Raw genomic sequence first — 19,614 nt, 5'->3', positions numbered from 1 at the left:
ATGTTTTGCCAGGTGGCAGTTCCTGTTTCATCTCAGATGTTCCCTGAATATGATTGAATGAAATATGCAGAGCTTTTCGGTGACTTCGCTTCTTGTCCTTCCACAGCAGTCAGCTACCAATAAGAAAACTTACATTCCCAGCAATGTACTGGACCTGAGAGAGAACTATAAATCCTCAATAACCCACAATCCCATTGGCAGAACTAAGACTTCTCAGATATGCGAAAGGTTATGGAGAGAATTGGGCATTCGAGTGCTGGGTGGTAGAATTTAGACAATAAGGCTTCCATAACAAAATATCTTGGCATTTTTTTTCTTACTATACCTTTATTTAGTGTGTGCAGAAGGCAAAATAAGTAAGATAATTTGCTCATTATTTATAATAAACCTTATGTTAGAATTTTTATTGAGTAGTATTTTGTTGATATAAGTAGAATCTAAAACCAACCAGTCTTATCTATCAGACATCAACTTTATTGACATTATACTAAGCTTGTTTATAAAAGATTATTTAAAAATTAGGGTAAACAGACACAAGAGGAGAAAAGGCTCCTCATAGGCTTGGGGCTGACAAGAGGACTTCCTGCGACGAAAATCAGAAGAGCTCGTCTTTGTGGAATGGGCACTATGAACTCTGAAAAGCATCACAGTTGGGACCCATCAGAAAAGAACCTGTGCTGATTAGGACTATGGTCTGAGTAGAACTACAGGTTGGGACACAGTGGGAAAAGCAGGTTGGGCAGATTATTGATGACAAGCACTATATAGCGAAACCTTTTTATGACTGACAAATGTCTACTGAGCACCCACTCTCGTTAATGTGTCACTTGCAGTTTTATTGTTATAAAAAATATTTTCTTTAATGCTCTGAGAGATGGTCTTTTCAGTACAGAAAGGAAAACAGCCTATAAAAATAGTTCCCTAGTCTCCCTGGTTCAGGAGTGAACTATCATTTCACAGTGGTCAAAGAAATCTGTATGTGTGCTGCACTGGATTTTGACCCTCTCCAGAGTTGGGGCTGATGGCCCAGGTCCTGGCCATAGAGACTCCATCCAGGGAAAGAGGGCTGTCTTCGGGCTTACACTTCTTCTGGGAGAAGTTGTCAGCTGCTCTCTTGAGTTGCCCATCCTCTTTAACAAGTTCTTTATGTGTCACTTAAATAAAGCAATACGTGTGCCTCATCCTTGGACAGGGAGGTAGTGATGAGGTCAAGCCTTTCTTAGGTCCCTGATTTGCTATGTGTTCCTTGGTGTCACTTTCCTCAACTGAGAGATAGGTAGGTGTGAAAAAGGTTTGTAATTTGTATAGCTAAGTCCAGTTATGAGTTTCAGACATACCTAAGAATTCCTCTGCTGTCTTCAAACTGAAAGATCCTCTGTCCTTGGTCTCTTTGAGGCATAGGGAGAAGTTCCTGGAAAGCCTTTGTACTGCTTTATTTCTAAAGGAATCTACATGACAGGATTGGAGGGCTTCTTACCCCTCAGGAGCCTGTCAAAGTCAGATATCAAGAAGGACTTTACCCTAGACTCACTGCTTCTGAATCTTCCAGGGTAGAGCCCAGGAATCTGCATTCCAACATGTTGCCAGGTGATTCTGATATGGCTTAGACTTTCGATAATTAGGAACCATTTATCTGAGGGATGGTCCTCAGTTGTTAGACCTCTGGAGCCTTCCACAGGAATCCAAAATAGGGCTAAGCACATATGAAGAATGTTCGTAGACGATCAGTTAATATGAGTGCCTGCTTTTGACAAGAACAATGCTTAGTATTTTATATATATATATATATATATATATATATATATACACACACACACACATACACATATATGTATACACACAGTGGTGAATAAAACCAACAAGACATGGGATCTGCTCTCAAGGGGCTTTTGTCTGTTCATATGACCTGAACCATAAAAAGCCACCCATTAAAAACATTTACAAGTGTTGTCCAATTAAAAAGACATATACAAATGGATCCATAAATTTAAAATTATTCTCTTGCCCTGAGAGAAGATGGAAACATTTGACATAGACTAGGAAAGCATTCAAAATCAAGTTTTTCAGGGTAAGTGATAAGTGAACAAAGACTTGAAGGATAATTAGGTAATCAGGAGAACCTTCTAGACTTGCATTGTCCAACATGGTAGCCACTATTTGGTGACTGTTTACATTTAAATTAAGGGTAAGCAAAATTGAAAATTTAGTTTCTCAGTTACAGTAGCCACATTTCAAATGCTCAGTAGTCACATGTGGCTACCATATTGAACAGTGCGAAAATGACACATTTTCATCATCTCAGAAAATTCTGTAGGACTGCCCCAGTCTAGATCAGAGGTGATGAAACAAGTGTGGTACACCACCTATTTTTGAAAATTGAGTTTTCCTGGATACAGCCATATTTATTCCTCAAAATTTCTCTTTGGCTGCTTTCACACCATGATGGCAGAAGTTGGTCATTGTGACAGAGACCTTGTAGCCCACAAAGCCTAAATATTATGTCTTTAATTTAAAAAGTGTGTGAGGGAATAGATTTAATATGACCATCTAGCGCATGGAGAGCAAGTGAGTTCCTTGTCTAATGCTACTCTTGCTTCACAGATGCTAAATGCTAAAACAAGAGAGGACAGTGAGATTATTTTGCTTTGCCAGCATACACTCTGGCAGCTGCTGATGTATTAATCTCTTCTTTTCTCTCCATCTGTGGCTTTTGAGGCCGCAATCTTCTCGTCTAGACAAACTGGAGCAGGTCCAAGGAAGAGTGACCACACTTGTAAAGCAACTGTATCCTTGGAGGCACAGTTGACAATGTTGATATAATTCTATACTGGATGAGAGACTGGACTAAAGAGTCTCTTAAAATCTCTTAAAAGGTCTCCTCTTTTGAGATGATATGTATCAAAACAAAACTGCTTTGGAACCCAGTGCACCCTTTGAAAACCCAGCCCCATTGCTTACACAGCCAGTTCAATTTAATAGTTCTTATAAAAAAGATCCATAAAATCAACATTCATGTGAATGATAAAGTAGATCTTGATTTTTAGGAGTGTTTCTTCAGGGTTGTAAGAGCTTCTATACCTGTGTTAATGAAATTTCATTAATGATATTTATAATCAGAGATACACATTTAACACTAATTTTTAAAAACCTAATTTCAGATTGAGTTTATTTGCAGGTAACTCTTAGAAACTTCTTGAATCTTCTCAGTATCTGAAATCCAAAATAGCTTACTTCGAAGTTCATGAGTTTTCTCTTTTGTTACTTCTGGATAAAATTCACTGGAAAATAGTCTTAGTGACTATATATAAATGAGTCAGTAGATTTTCTTATTATTTTCTTGTAGATTGTTTGCCCTGGCAAATGAGTCATAATTACATTTGTGTTTATTGATCAGCTACTAGCCAGAGACTTAGCATTGTTCTAACTCTAGTATCAGCCTTGCACTCCCACTAGAAATCAGGAAAGACTTTGGCCTCATCTATGTTACAACCTGAAACATGCAAGCTGTGTATCATTTATCAGGAGAGGAACTGTAGCACATTGTTCACAGCCTTTTCACAGCTTTGGAAAATGTTTTTTCTATTTTTTCAGATAAGAAACCTGGAGCTCAGACAGATGGTACAATTTATGCAAGTTCACAAGTGTAATAGTGACAAAGCAAGGATTCAAATCTAGACCTTTCCTACTCTGCGGCCGTTCCGTCTCCTTCACTACTGTCTGCTTTTATTCTTGGTCATTGGTTTTCAGACAGAATAATTTAAAGAATTTTTTCACAAGTCACATGAGAGCTCAAGTCTGAATGTTTGTCATTCTGGTCTAAATTTTGTCAAATCTATTTTCTGTATGATATCATCAACAGTACCTGCTCATTCACTGCAGGGAAAGTTGTCTTGAAGAATTTTCTTTTTTTAAATCTTCTTAGAACTTATTTTGATTGCTAAAACCTTTAGATGCAGATGTTGGGTTTGCCCACACTACTCTGAAGTGATTTTTTTAAATATTTAAATTGAAATTTTACTATTCATGAGCTGACTTATTCTGTACACAGTATGAACTATTAACTTCTGTTTGTTTTCTGGATTGAATAATGACCAGATAAATATTGCTGATTCTCTTCTGTTGTTTCAGATTTGATGGGAACTTTAATACCAATGTATCTAGAACAATTAGTTGTGATCGACTATCTACTACTGTTAATAGCCGGGCCTTCAATCCAGGACGAGACTTAAATTCAGGTTAGTAATCTCTTGACTTCATAAAGGTGAACTGTTTTCCACCACATTTTTGAATAAATGTATTGCTTTACATTTAGTTTGGAAGAAAAAAAGTATGTTCTTAAAGTTAGGTATTTCTTTCTGGCAAGCTGACACTCAAAATAGGGAAAGGAAAAAGAAAATAAAGCAGACATATATTGAGCATTCACTACATTACATCTATGTTTGTGAACCATGCCATGTGATTTGCTAGATTCTTCATCTATTATCTCGTTTGTTAGCAGATTCACATTTAAAGGTTACCTTAGAGACCCAATTGTCTCTGCATTAGGAAGTGTTGAATTTCATTTGTATTCCCTGTTTATAATTTTTAATTGGAGGAGGCAGTTTGAAGAATGATGAGGTTACTTTCCTACTACTGAACAGTGCCATGATGCTGTACAGTCATCCCTCAGGATCTGCAGATACTTGGTTCCAGGGAGCCCCCATTGACACCAAAATCTGCAGACGCACAAGTCCCTTACATAAAATGGTGAGGTATAAAGAATACAGCTGGCATTTTAGATCTGTGTATTTCACATCTGTGGATATGGGCAACTGACTATATGTTGAACTTTCTTATTGGTCTGGTCGGAGCTCAGTCATATGTGATAGTAATTACTACTAGGGTTAGGACATGTGTGCCCATAGTTACATATAGCTTCAAATTGGCACCATGTCTCTGCTTTCTTGCCCTAGAGTTCCAATCTACATTTCTCACCCGGTCTTGTTCACAGCTGTTGAGTGATGGGCCTCGAACCTGAAGGCTTCGCCTTTTAAAAACTGGAAGTGTTAAACAGCTAGGAATAAAAAATTACCATATGACCAAACAATCCCACTACTGGGCATATACCCTGAAGAAATCATAATTGCAAAAGACGTTTGTACCCCAGTGTTCATTTTGGCACTATTTTAGTACCTAGGCCATGGAAGCAACCTAGATGTCCATCAACAGGCGAGTGGATGAAGAAGCTGTAGTACATATATACATCAGAATATTACTCAGCCATAAAAAGGAATGCATTTGAGTCAGTTCTAATGAGGTGGATGAACCTAGAGCCTTTTATGTAGAGTGAAGTAATCAGAAAGAAAAAAACACATATCATATAGTAAGGCATATATGTGGAATCTAGAAAGGATACTGATGAACCTATTTGCAGGGCAGCAATGGAGACCCAGACTTTGAGAACAGACTTGTAGAAACGGAGCAGGGGAAGGAGAGGTAGGGCTGAATGGAGAGAGTAGCATGGGAGCATGTACATTACTATTTATAAAACAGATAGTCAGTGGGAATTTGCTATATGACTCAGGAAACTCACATGGGGCTTTGTGACAACCTAGAGGTGTGGGATGGGGTGGAATGGAGGCTCAAGAGGGAGGGACATATGTATACCTATGTCTGATTCATGTTACTGTATGGCAGAAACCAACACAATATTGTAAAGCAATTATCCTTCAATTAAAAATAAATTAATTAAAAAATAAAAGCTAGAAATGCCTTTAGAAATTACCTACCAACCGCAGTCCTAGTATTTTACCAAGGAATAGTCTGAGGCTCAGAATGGTCCTAAGACTTCCCTCATCACTGGAGAGATAAAAGATTTAATCCTTATACACAAAGAAGTATATTTCCCAGATTCCAGGTCTCTGGGAAACATGTATAAGACAAGAGAAAAGCCAGAGACCCAGAATATTTACTTGTAGAGCCCTACCCAGCATTGGTTCAGAGGAAGAATTCTAGTCTTTGGGCATTGTATACACAAACCAGGTAATCTATTAGGTCTGGAAAGAAAGAACTATAAGCTTTATGTTGCTTAGGGATTAAAAAACTATAGCTGTTAGCTAAATGATGCAACCTAAATCTGCCAGGCACTTCTTGTCTAGACCAATATATAATTAATTCAGTCATTTTTTTAAAAATTGGTCGGAGAATCTGGAGGCTTTCTTGAGAAGGTGGGATTTACTACTAGAAAGAGAATCCAGTGAAAATACTTTTCATAAAAAAATAATTGAAGAGAGTAGAGAAGGGCATGGAATGGGCAGAGAGACATTCTAATGGGAGATTCCAAGGCTGGCTCAGGGCAGAGGGCTGGAACTTGAGTCTTTCATTTCCCAGATTCAGTATTTGCTCTCTTTCCCTCAGTTGTGCCCAGTACAGAATGTTTAAGAATAAGAGAAGAGCTGGGAAGGATTTCCAAGATATTTGACCTTATCAACAAGAATGACAGAGTTGATGGGGAGGTGAGGAAGAACAGGTTTCTGTGGGAGGAAAGGAATCGACATCTCAGTTTTAGAAATGTTAGTTATCCAAGGGAAAATGTCTCAGAGACAGTGGTGTATACAAGTCTGGGGTTAAGAGAATGGGCCAGACTGGACATTTATCACTTAGATTCATTGTGTATAGTGAGTCAAAGTCACTCAGTCATGTCCAACTCTTTGCAACACCATGGATTGTAGCCCACCAGACTCCTCTGTCCATGGAATTCTCCAGACAAGAACACTGGAGTGTTTGCCATTCCCTTCTCCAGGGAATCTTCCCGACCCAGGGATCTAATCCTGTTCTCCTGCATTTTAGGCCAATTTGTTATCATCTGAGCCACCAGGGAAGCCCAAAGTGAAAGCCACTCAGTCATGTCCAACTCTTTGTGACCCCATGGACTATACAGTCCATGGAATTCTCCAGGCCAGAATACTACAGTGGGTAGCCTTTCCCTTCACCAGGGGATCTTCCCAACCCATGGATCAAACCCGGGTCTTCTACATTGCAGGCAGATTCTTTACCATCTGAGTCACAAAGGAAGCCCAAGAATACTGGAGTGGGTAGCCTATCCCTTCTCCAGTGGATCTTCCCAACCCAGGAATCAGACCAGGGTCTCCTGCACTGCAGGTGGATTTTTTACCAACTGAGCTATCAGGGAAGCCCAGACAAGTCTGGAGTCCAGAGAATGGGCCAGACTGGACATTTATCACTTAAATTCATTGTGTATAGGCAATACTTAAATCATGAGACTCAGTAGGATCATACAGCAAGTGACCATGGGGAAAAAATAATGACAAACGGTCCAAAAACTGAGTCTTGGGACACTTTACAACTTAGAGTTAAACTCTAAGAGGAAGCAGTAAAGGAATCTAATATGGCAATCAGTCTGGTAAGAGAACCAAGAGAGCCTGAAGCCAGATGACAAAAGTGTTTCAAGACAGAGGGAGAGATCAACTGTGCCCTTAGTAAGATGAAGTAAGATGACGGCTCTTGAGAAAATAAAATTTAGCAACACCAATTAGCTGGTGAATTTGACAAAGGTTGTTTGATGGAATGGTAGCGTAAAAGAAAGGCTGATCTTCATCAGCTCAGGCTCTTAAGAATGGAGCAGGAGCACATGAATGCCAAAGGTTTGCTGAATGGAAAGCTGGAGGGCCACAGGGAGACTAAATAATATTTTTAAATTGAGAGAAATTATGGCACGGTCATGTGCCAAAGGGAATGATTCAGTAGATAAAAGAGAGAAGTGAAGAGAGACAGTTGCTACAGCCTTATCCTTGATTAGGCAAGAGATGGTGGGATTCCAAGTAGAAGATGGAAAAGCACAGAGTATTCATTCTTAATGGGAAGAAGGAAGGAGTAAGTGTGTGGAAGGCCCATAATGACCAATGTGATGTCAGGAACTTGGGGGCATGACCTGCAATAGTGATTGTGTTTTCTCAGAGAGTTAGAAAGCAAGACCCTCAGCTGAGAGTGAGGCTAGGAGGCAGGGAGAGCAGGTTGGAGGAGGCACTGAAGACCTATTAATTACACTAAGATTTTCTTCTGTGATGGAGGTTTTGGAGTAGAACTCAGCTGCACATGATTGGGGATCCTGACAAAATGCTGTTTTATTACAGTCTTTATTTGTCAAGGGAAAGGTGGGGAGGAAGAGGATGGTCAGGGAAGAGGTAGGTTGTTAAAGATCAGATCTTGAACTTGGCTGTTTCCAAGATCACGTCCCAAGTATTGATATAACATCCTCACTGACAAGAGTTGTTCTCAGCACAGTTGACGCAGCTAGATTTACAAGCCGTTTTTGGCAGTGTTCAGGTATTTGAAAACGGACTTGCTTGTATTTGAAGTTTTGTGACGTTCCACCAGGCAGTGGCTTCAGCCAAAGTCCACATTCTTGAACAGTCATTTGTAATATGAGAGGAGTGGGAGATGGGGGAGGCTGACCTCACAGCTCCCCTCCCCCTCCGCTCTGGCTCATGCCCCTTTTCAGAGGAGAATTAATGTGCTTGCGAGGCTATCACATGTCTGATATTTACATCTGTAAAATGTCCAGCCTTAGGCTCTTTCAGTCTGTATATAATCCATCAATGGGTTCCTAATTGATAACACAGTTTCAGATTGCCTCTCAGACTAGCTGGAAACAGACTCACATAAATTGTAAACCATTCTTAGCTTCATTTATCCAAAACCAGGTCATGTGTCCATCCATCCAACACACATGAGTATTCTTTGTCTTAAAACGACCCCACCACATCTCTACTTTCTAAATTGACTCCTTGTCCCCGATTCTATACAAATAGCTGACGTTCAGTAGTGCATGTGTTACATGATGGTATGGGTCATGTTTTGCTCAGGGTCTTTCCTGCTTTTATCCCTAGTTTCTCACTTTCTCTCTCTGTCTCTCTTTTAAATTCCTGCTGAGCTATTTTCTTGTGCATAGCCTGATCCCTAAAGAGAGTTTATTTGAAGAGTCCAAGGAAAGTTGCCTCTTGCTCTCTTGAGTTACGCAATTCAGGTGAGAGTGGAAGTGAGAGTTACTCTTTCTCACCGAAAGAAAGGGTGTCTGGACTTTCTTGTGTTTGATTTAAAGAGCATTTGAAGTTGCAAACTTCGATCTTGGTCACGTTGCCATCTTCATTGAGAAACAGGATTCATGGGGTGAAAGAGGCGCTTGTAAGTCACGTTACAGCAGTAACTGCTGCAGGAGGTACAGATGGGCCCTGGAGGCTGTGGACCAAGCTGCTAATTTCAATGGCTTCATCACTTCCTTCTTTGAATGACAAGGATTGGCTATGTGCTGTAGGTTTTTTGTTTTTCTTTAAAATGACTTGAAAATAATCTGTTAAAAATGTTAATTCCAATGCAATGTGAAGCTAATGTTCTACCTAAAAAAAAAAAAGAGAACAAAATCAATCAAGCTAGGAATTTCTAGGATTTTGTATGCCTAATTAATCCAGCTTTGTGATTGCGATAGTATCATGAAAGATGTGATAATTATTTAAAAAACTTTTCAATCACTTAGAAATCTAGACTCTTGAGATTATGATTCCATTTACATTCATGTATGGTGGTGGGTGTATATATGTATATACATAAAACGAAGAACACAGGGTGAGAGCTGGACTGTGAAGAAAGCTGAGCGCCAAAAAATTGATGCTTTTGTACTGTGGTGTTGGAGAAGACCCTTGAGAGTCCCTTGGACTGCAAGGAGATCCAACCAGTCCATCCTAAAGGAGATCAGTCCTGGGTGTTCATTGGAAGGACTGATGCTGAAGCTGAAACTCCAGTACTTTGGCCACCTCATGTGAAGAGTTGACTCATTGGAAAAGACCCTGATGCTGGGAGGGATTGGGGGCAGGAGGAGAAGGGGACGACAGAGGATGAGATGGCTGGATGGCATTACCGGCTCAACGGACATGAGTTTGAGTAAACTCCAGGAGTTGGTGATGGACAGGGAGGCCTGGTGTGCTGCGATTCATGGGGTCGCAAAGAGCTGGACACGACTGAGCAACTGAACTGAACTGAAGTACACAGACAAAGGGAACCTTTCTTCGCCTTGATTCCCCTTCAAGTTCTATTCTTCTACTGTGAGCTACTTTGGAGTCTCATCTTCTAGGTTTCTTACAACAATCCTACTACACTGATTTCAGAAGATTTTACTAGCCACATAGATTCTCATGTGTATGTATACTCTTTCCATAATACCTGTGATCATAATGGATACAGCCTGGTTTTTTGTTGTTGTTGTTTTTTACTTAGCAAATATATTCAGAATATTCTTATGTGTCTATGAAAACAAATATACTTCTCTAAAGTCTCTATCGTTGTAGCAATGTATAATTGTGTAACAATGTTAAATCAACCAGTCTAGTCCAGTTCAACATTGAGATTGTCCTAGTTTTTCACTATATCATTGCTCCTTTGTGTGTATGTGCAGTAACTCGCTTCAGTTGCTTTTGACTCTTTGCAATCCTATGTACTATAGCCCACCAGGCTCCTCTGTCCATGGGATTCTCCAGGCAAGAATACTGGAGTGGGTTGCCATGCCCTCCTCTAGGGGATCTTCCCGACCCAAGGATTGAAGCCAGGTGTCCCACAATGCAGGCAGATTCTTTACCACTGAGCCAGATTGCTCAGGGAAGTCCTCTTTGCTGCTTTGGATCTCAAGTGACCCCTACACGGTTTCACATGATTGCTATACAGCAGTTGGCATGAAAGCTTCCTTTTTTGAAACTTTATCATCCTTAGTTTCTATAAAATTGTTCTGTGCCATTTATCCCCAGACTTCTCTGCCCAGCCTTTTTCATCCTTCTTCTTGGGCTCTTTTTTCCTAAGGTGGATGTCCCCACATGTCCTCTCTTCACCCCCTCACTTTTCTCTCCCTGAATGTTCTCAATTTATGCAGCACCCCTGCTCCTACCACGTGCTCAGTTCAGTCGCTCAGTCATGTCCGACTCTTTGTGACCCCATGAATCACAACACACCAGGCCTCCCTGTCCATCACCAACTCCTGGAGTTTACTCAAACCCATGCCCATCGAGTCAGTGATGTCATCCAGCCATCTCATCCTCTGCCGTCCCCTTCTCCTCCTGCCCCCAATCCCTCCCAGCATCAGGGTCTTTTTCAATGAGTCAACTCTTCACATGAGGTGGCCAAAGTACTGGAGTTTCAGCTTCAGCATCAGTCCTTCCAATGAACACCCAGGACTGATCTCCTTTAGGATGGACTGGTTGGATCTCCTTGCAGTCCAAGGGACTCTCAAGAGTCTTCTCCAACACCACAGTACAAAAGCATCAATTTTTTGGCGCTCAGCTTTCCTCACAGTCCAACTCCCACATCCATACATAACCACTGGAAAAACCATAGCCTTGACTAGATGGACCTTTGTTGGCAAAGTAATGCCTCTGCTTTTTAATATGATATCTAGGTTGGTCATAACTTTCCTTCCAAGGAGTAAGCATCTTTTAATTTCATGGCTGCAATCACCATCTGCAGTGATTTTGGAGCCCAAAAAAATAAAGTCAGCCACTGTTTCCACTGTCTCCCCATCTATTTCCCATGAAGTGATGGGACTACTCAATTCTAAAGCTCTATCTCCAGCTGTGGCCTGTTTCTGAGTTTATTTATTGAAGAACCAACTTCAGGACACGTATTTCTCTATGATAATCCGGTAACTACCTCAAAAATTAAACCATCAAACAAACAAGAACACTTTCCTCTAAACTTACTCCCCAATCTGGAATATATTGTTGGTACCCTCTCCTGGCTACACTGGGAATTCTTCCTCATCTTCTTCTACCTGAGACTTTAGGCTTTAATGGTTTTGACCAAATGAGAGCATAAGTGAATGACTATTCACTACATACAAGACACCTGCTAGGGCATTTACCTGTGTGTCCCTCTTCCTGCTCATCACATCCCCTTGTAATGTAGGTCTCATTATCCTTTTCATTAAAGGGAAACTTGGCTTAAATTCCATAGTTCAAAGGTGTATCTTGAATCCTCTTGTTTTTTCCACTTGAGTACCATAGATTTAAATCTTCATTGCCTTTCTAGAAGACAAATTAATGTAGAAATCTCCCCCAAAGTTTCCCTTCTCCTATTCATCCTCATTTTCAATGTATTCTGCACATGGTAGATATTCTAAAGTACTCACTCTACAACTCCATTTCTCAAAAGCTCTGATTGCTTCCCTCAACCTTTCAAATAAAGATGAAAGCCTTTAAGTTTCATCTTCTGCTCTTCTTTCACTTCCTTGTGCCCTCTGAGCTGTATCCTCAAGGAATCCCTTTCATTTCTCCAAATCCCTAGTTTTTATCACTCCTCCATACTTTGCTCTTATTAGGTACGAATTCCTTGTCTGTTGTAGCAGATTGGGTTTACTAGGAGGCAGACTCTGAGATGGAGGTTGGCAATCTTCGGGGAAAGGAAAGGAGACAGAGTTGAGCAGTAGGAGAAGATGGGCTGAGGTACTGCCTCGGTGGAGTCCTCAGCCACACCCAGGGGAACTTAGAGGTTGGGGTGGCCCCTCAGAGTTCTGTCAGCCCAGTCACAACTCTTTATTACTTTACTCCAAGATCCATTCTTACTATAGAATTTTAGTTTTTTTATGCTGGACATCTGTTTGATGCTCTACTCCTTTTAATTTATTTTTTGTATGCCAGGTGTTTAATCCAGTCCCTTGCCCATAGAAAGTACATAGGAAAGTGAAAGTGAAAGTTGCTCAGTTGTGTCCGACTCTTTACGACACAATGGACTATACAGTCCAGGGAATTCTCCAGGCCAGAATACTGGAGTGGGTAGCCTTTCTCTTCTCCAGGAGATCTTCTCAACCCAGGGATCGAACTCAGGTCTCCCACATTGCAGGCAGATTCTTTACCAGCTGAGCCACAAGGAAAGCCCAAAAGGTACAGTAAATGCTTGAATAGAATGAATAGAACTAGGATTTTCTTTGTAATTTTGTTGTCTCACCTTTATAATGGAATAATCAAGGCTTTTGTAACAACCTTAGTGAAGAATAGAATGTAGATGTGATATGGTGTTAATCAGCACTGGTTTTCTTAGCTTAGGAAATCAGCACATATAAATGTCTCAGGTATATGGAGACTGTTAAAACAGACTATCCAGATGAATAGTTTTCATGAAACTAACTGTGGTGATTTCAAATATACAATGCGCACAGGAAAATCAATCTGTTACTCTTTGGTACCTCATAAACCATTGTATACTTCTGTCTTATTCTTACCATGGATACCAAGGGAAAATATTCATCAGTGTTATATAAATGAGAAACAGGCCTAGAGAAGTTAACTGATCTATGTAAAGTCAAACAAAAAAATGTCGGTATTAACGTGACTAAACGTATGTGTCCTGACTCCTAGTCTGATGGCCTCCTCATGACAGATGGTTTAAAATGAAGAGATGTCTCCTCAACACTGTATTTTCAATATATCAAACTCTAGACCAAACCCACAATCTACTCTTTCCCCACCCAAACCACCTCCGTGGGCCATGTTCCATATATCAGTTAGCAGCAGCTTCATTTTGCTCGTTACCAAAGATTGAGACCAGAACCAATCCTGACTCTGTCTCTCCCCCTCATAATAAGCTTCTCTCCTGTGACAACTTTACAGTGGTTACTGTGGCAGACACCAGGGTAGTTAAGATAGAATCCCTCCCCTCACAGAGCGCACAACCTTGTCTTATGTATGTTGAAAGCACTTGGGATGAGGAGAAAAGTCAACAGACAGATGTAGTGTGATGCCATGCTGAATGCTCTTGAGCTGAGTACCAAACACATTTCTCATTTCAGAATCTATGAAAAGTGCATCCAGCACAGGTTGCCGTGTAAGAGGGAATAAGGAACAGAAAAGGAAGGTAGCACGAAGTCAGATTTTAATGGACCTTATATATCAGTGTGAGGAGTTTGGTTTGGGTTTGGTTTGGTTTTTGTTTCTTAGCTTGAAGTCAAGCAGCTGAAGACTTTAAGCAGAGCAGGCAAGAGAGCTTTGTGGAGAACAGATGGAAGGGTGGTTAGCCTGAGAGAAGAGAAACCGGGGAGCAGCCAAGATCATCCAAAAGTGGGAGGGGCCATGGAGGGAAGAAATTGGGTAGATGAGGGGTGAATGGGGGAACAAGAAATGAAGAATCCATGGGGACCACTCTTCCAAGTTGCTTGGCATAGAAAAGGTGAAAGGTCATTGATAACTCAGGAGGGGATTGGATATAGGGAAGGGTCTGCTGATAATACCTTTTTAATAGCGATAGTGATAGACTTTATTTTCGTGGGCTCCAAAATTGCTGCAGTGAGTGTAACCATGAGATTTTAAAACTCTTGCCCCTTGGAAGAAAATCTATGATAAACCAAGACAGCATATTAAAAAGCAGAAACATCACTTTGCTGACAAAGGTCCATCTAGTCAAAGCTATGGTTTTTCCATTAGTCATGTACAAATGTAAGAGTTGGACTATAAAGAGAACTGTGGTGCTTGAGAAGACTCTTGAGAGTCCCTTGGACAGAAAAGAGATCAAACCAGTCAATCCTAAAGGAAATCAACCCTGAATATTCATTGGAAGGACTGATGCTTGCTGAAGCTCCCAATACTTTGGCCACCTGATGCAAAGAGCTGGCTCACTGGAAAAGACCCTGCTGCAGGGAAAGATTGAGGGCAAGAGGAGAGGGGAGCAACAGAGAATGAGGTGTTTGGGTGGCATCACTGACTCGATGGACATGAGTTTGAGCAAACTCTGGGAGATAGTGAAGGCCAGAGAAGCCTGGCGTGCTGTGGTCCATGGGGCCACAAAGAGCTGGACACAACTGAGCGACTGAACAACAACAAATTTATTTGGCTCCACCAGGTCTTAGTTGTGGCATGTGAGATCTAATCCCCTGACTAGGGATCAGATCTGGGGCCCCTGCACTGGAAGCATGGAGTCTTAGCCCTGAACCATCAGGGAAATCCTGATAATACTCTTAGAGCAGCTTGAAAATATTTATATGTTGAAGACGGAGTCTAGGAAGCAAATGAAGTTAGGGAAACAAATAAGACAATGGTGTTTACCATCCTGGTTGAGTGTCCCAAACCTGGCTGATCATCAGGGACATCTTAAGTGCTTTGTCAGAAATACCTATTCATTGGCCCCCAACCCAGACCTAGTGAATCAGAATGTTGGCTTGGTAAAGCTTGGGAATCTGAGGCTCCAGAAGCTGATTGTAATGATCAGCCTGACTTGAGAACTCCATCTCCGTTAATTTTCTCTTATTCCTTCCATGAGTGTTTGGAGATGACCTTGACCTTTGAGTCCACTGGGAATGATCTACTGGAAACGAAGAAGGTAGACAGAGCAGTGTATCCTGTGCTGATTTTGGATTGGCCCAGAAATTTGTTCTAGATTATCTAAGCCCATGACCAGGCTGTCTCAACTGAATCAAGGACAGAATGGACTGGTTATTTTACATTATGTAATTAACTTAGAATGGACATGATGAACTGTGAGCTTGGAACAGAATCAGAGACTTGTGGATGTCCTCTCCTTAGTATTAAACTATAGTAAATACAATGAGATAGCTGGGTCAGTTGCCATTAATCTAACTTTGGCGATGGGCTTTAGCTGACATGATCAGTGTGGTGAGAGAATGAGAGGACTACATGGATCCCATTCCAGGCTCAAGGCTTAAGTCACTCCTCACTTTGAGCCAAAATGTTCTTAGCTCTAAAATGGGAATAACAGTATCTCTTTGGTGAATCTGTGTAAGTTTGACTTTTGCTTGCTATTATATACCTGGAAACATTAACCTCAATATGCCTTGGTTTCCTGAATAATAAGTAAAATCTACCTCATAGGGTTGTTGTAAGAATTAACTAAGATAGCATAGCTAAAAGTGCCCGTGCATGCTCAATGCTGAATCGTGTCCAACTCTTTGCGACCCCGTGGACTATAGCCTGCCAGGCTCCTCTGTCCTTGGAATTTTCCAGACAAGGATACTGGAGTGGGTTGCCATTTCCTACTGCAGGGGATCTTCCCCACCCAGGGGTCGTACCTGCATCTCTCTGGCATTGGCAGGTGAATTCTTTACTACTAAAACCACCTGGGAAGCCTCAAAAGTGGCTGGTATGTGGTCACTTGATATGCTTACCTCCTCTGGAATAGCATAAACAGTGTCTGGGGGTCTGTGAAGTATGGCCCCTTCTGAATACATGGTAAAGTGATACTCAGGATATAAGCAAGGAGTAGGAATTGGAAAGGTGCGATAGGGTATAATGCCAGAAATTTTGTTTGCTGTCCTCGGGACGTTAATTTATTTGATTCCCCTCCCAAAGGATTGCTATTGCATGGAGTATTACTGAGAGGTACTATGTAATTTCTGGTCTGTTGGGAAAGTGTGTGTGTTTTTGTGTGTCTGCAACTCTGTGTATTTAGGACAGCTCTTGTGTTTTACGTTTGGCAAGCTGTGGGAGGTAGACAGCTCTGTGTGCATTGCTGAGCGGTGTTGGGCTGCACATCAGAAAGTCCAGAGTTCCTCCAAGTGGGAGCAGAAGCTTTCTATTACAGAGCACTTTCCTTTCGTCCATACCTCTGCTGAAAAATCCTGTTAAGAAAACAAAAGTCACCACCCAACTGCACACAGGTTGTAATCCATCTCTTTCTCATTGGCATGGTGGGCTAAGTGTTAAAGAAAACACCTAGGTAAGGAGTCTGGGGACGTGGTTGGTTTTATTTTGACTGGAGAGGCCAATGACGTAAGAACCAATCAGATGTAGATGATGAAATTGGAAGGAAAATATCTGGGGACTGTGGAATCTGGGGCCCATATGTTAGAATTACCCACAGATAGTTCAGTACACTGTATGCAGGCAGATGTTGAGATCTGGTAGTCGGGAAATAAAGAGTCCCTGCAAAGAGGAGAGGGACGGTTTTTCAGTCGTTTATCTGATGACAGTTTATCAAAGGAAAATTCAGCCAATGAGTATGGCAAAATTCTTCATGTTCACTTATAGTTGGCATAGGACATGTAAGAAAGAAATAGTCAATTGCTGAAGTGGATGGAGCCTTTATTCTTTGTCCTCTTACCATTTTTCTCTGGGCTTCTAAAGGGTCTTTAGGAACACCTTTTTCAAATCTATTACTTTGCAGATGCAGATTGTGAAATCTTATGGGGACAGAAGTGAAGAGCCTTTGGCAAGGTCTTCATTGCCCAACAGATACTGACCCCTAGCGCTTCCCCAAAACTGGGCTTGTGCCAGGCTCTAGGGATGTGAAGACTTGGCCCCTGCCCTTCTGGGACTGATAACTCCCCTGTGTAAGACATGTGGAACTAATAGCAACAAAAACAAATACATTAAACTTATCAAGCTTTGCTGTGAAGGAAAACACTGCATGCTCTGAGGGAGAATGATAATGCACGGTAGTCAGTGAAGGTCTCTCTGAGAAGGTGGTTATTCCAGTGCAAAAAGATGGGCATATATGCAACACTAAAAGAAATAGCTTTCTATATCCAACGGGTTGAACTGGGAAAAGGTGAGACTGGCGAGTAGGAAAGGACTGATGAGGTTTGGATTTAATATTAGGCATAGTTAAGTGGGAACCCTTTGAACAGTTTTAAGGAAGTCAGTGGTGGGATTTGATTTCCATTTTAGAAAGATACCTTTGGATGTTGGATAAAAAGTTGGGACTTAAATCCATGGCTTCTTATTCTCAGTCCTTCTGATTTATCAAGGTCTCCCTTTTAGTCCCTAAGAGCCAGCCTGAATTAAGTAGAAAGTACAAAATAGCAATGGGCCTGTCTCCAAATGGCTTTCTCAGGCCTGTGAGAAATTTGACAGTGAAACAAAAAGACATTTCAAGCTCACATCTCTAACCTGTTGAGCATCTACAAAATAATTAACAGGTCTCAGCTCTGTAGTTTCTCTGCCAAATAAAAACCCCCTTTATTATCTCAAATATGCTATTTATTGCCTGATGTCACACACAGCCCTCAGTGCCGCAGTTACCGTTGACCTCCCTTCTGAACTGTAGCCTGTGTCTGTGCCGTTTTCCAGGTAAACCAGCCTGTGGGGTTGATGGAGAAGCCTACGACATCAGACTCCCGGCTGGTGTGTGCCAGTTTTAGCAGCTCAGCACTTTGTTTTTTCTCAGAAGTTTAAATGCTCGCTTTAGACTTATGTCTTACTTCAATTTTGACATCATTCCTTTTTGGCAAGTGTCTCCTTAATTGTATTTATTTATACTGTATACTTATAAATTGATGCAACTGACTATTCTGAGAACTGTCCACCTGTTTATAAATTTATTCTGCTTCTCAAGAAGTACTCCGTGTGCTTTTTATCTGTTGATGGCTAATTCATTTAGCAATTATCTACTGACGTGTAGAAGAGCTGTAGTGTCCTGGAAAGAGAAAGGACTTTAGAGGCAGACACCTAGGTTAAATCATGACTTAGGGCTTTTAGCAAGTTTGTTCTTCATCTTCAAAATAGTATAATAGCGTAATAGTCATTATAAAACATCAAACTATATATAAAACTAGTTTGTATGATGCTAAATAAATTTTCACTATTAAATCAGTTTTATCGATGTATAATTGACATCTAATAAACTTCATCTGTTTAGCATACACAATTGATATGTTTTGATATATATAGTCCCATGAAGTGTTCCCATATCATTCCATAAAAGATGCTTGCTGTTTGGAAGAAAAACTATGACAAACCTAGACAACATATTAAAAAGAAAAGACATTACTTTGCCAAAAATGTCCATATAGTCAAAGCTATGGTTTTTCCAGTAGTCATGTATGGGTGTGAGAGTTGGACCATAAAGAAGACTGAGCGCTGAATAACTGATGCTTTTAAATGGTGTTGGAGAAGACTCCTGAGAGTCCCTTGGACTGTAAGGAGATCCAGCCAGTCCATCCTAATGGAAATCAGTCCTGAATATTCATTGGAAGGACTGATGCTGAAATTGAAACTCCAATACTTTGGCCACCTGATGCAAAGAACTGACTCATTGGAAAAGACCCTGATGCTGGGAAGGATTAAAGGCAGGAGGAGAAGGGAATGACAGAAGGTGAGATGGTTGGATGATATCATTGACTCAATGGACATGAGTTTGAGCAAGCTCTGGGAGATGGTGAAGGACAGGGGAGTCTGGCATGCTGCAGTCCATGAGGTCACAGAGAGTCGGGTACAACTGATCAACTGAACAACAAAAATGAAATCATCAGACAAGCAAGCCTCTTCTCTCTCCATTTACCGATTTTTGTACCAGCTGTATTGGCAGTGGTGTTGGGAGAAGGGAGTGTTTATAATTTTAAAACATATTTAGAATTAAAATTGGTCTATGTTGATTTAGTCAAAATATTTATGTGTAATTGGATTTGGCATTAGAAGAAAGTAAGATTTTAAAATTTGTTAAGCAAAAGTATCAAAAAATGTTTAAGAAACATTAATAGTACTTCCACGCAGATCTTCCTAGCCTGTATGCTGCAGACATCACATAGAGTGCATGCCTTGATGTGCAAAGAACTGGAAATCTGTGCTTCCAGAGATAGTACAGAGATGGCTCAGATATAGATCTCACCCTCAAGGGTCTTTGAATCTAGGGATG

At 40.8% G+C, this 19,614-nt stretch overlaps 1 protein-coding gene across 1 annotated transcript in view; it reads left to right on the top strand.

Annotated features, from left to right (window-relative positions):
• Positions 1-19,614, top strand: part of CACHD1 (cache domain containing 1) — a 231,714-nt gene that overhangs the window by 144,601 nt on the left and 67,499 nt on the right. Inside the window, exon 4 of the mRNA XM_043878816.1 lies at positions 4,129-4,235. Coding sequence (XP_043734751.1) covers positions 4,129-4,235 — 107 coding nt within the window. The remainder of the gene's footprint in view (positions 1-4,128; positions 4,236-19,614) is intronic.

The sequence above is a fragment of the Cervus elaphus genome, chromosome 20 (assembly GCF_910594005.1).
Source record: "Cervus elaphus chromosome 20, mCerEla1.1, whole genome shotgun sequence".
NCBI classification, from domain to species: domain Eukaryota; kingdom Metazoa; phylum Chordata; class Mammalia; order Artiodactyla; family Cervidae; genus Cervus; species Cervus elaphus.
Note: the sequence above shows the minus strand (reverse complement) of the source record. Positions and strands in the feature narration are given on the sequence as shown.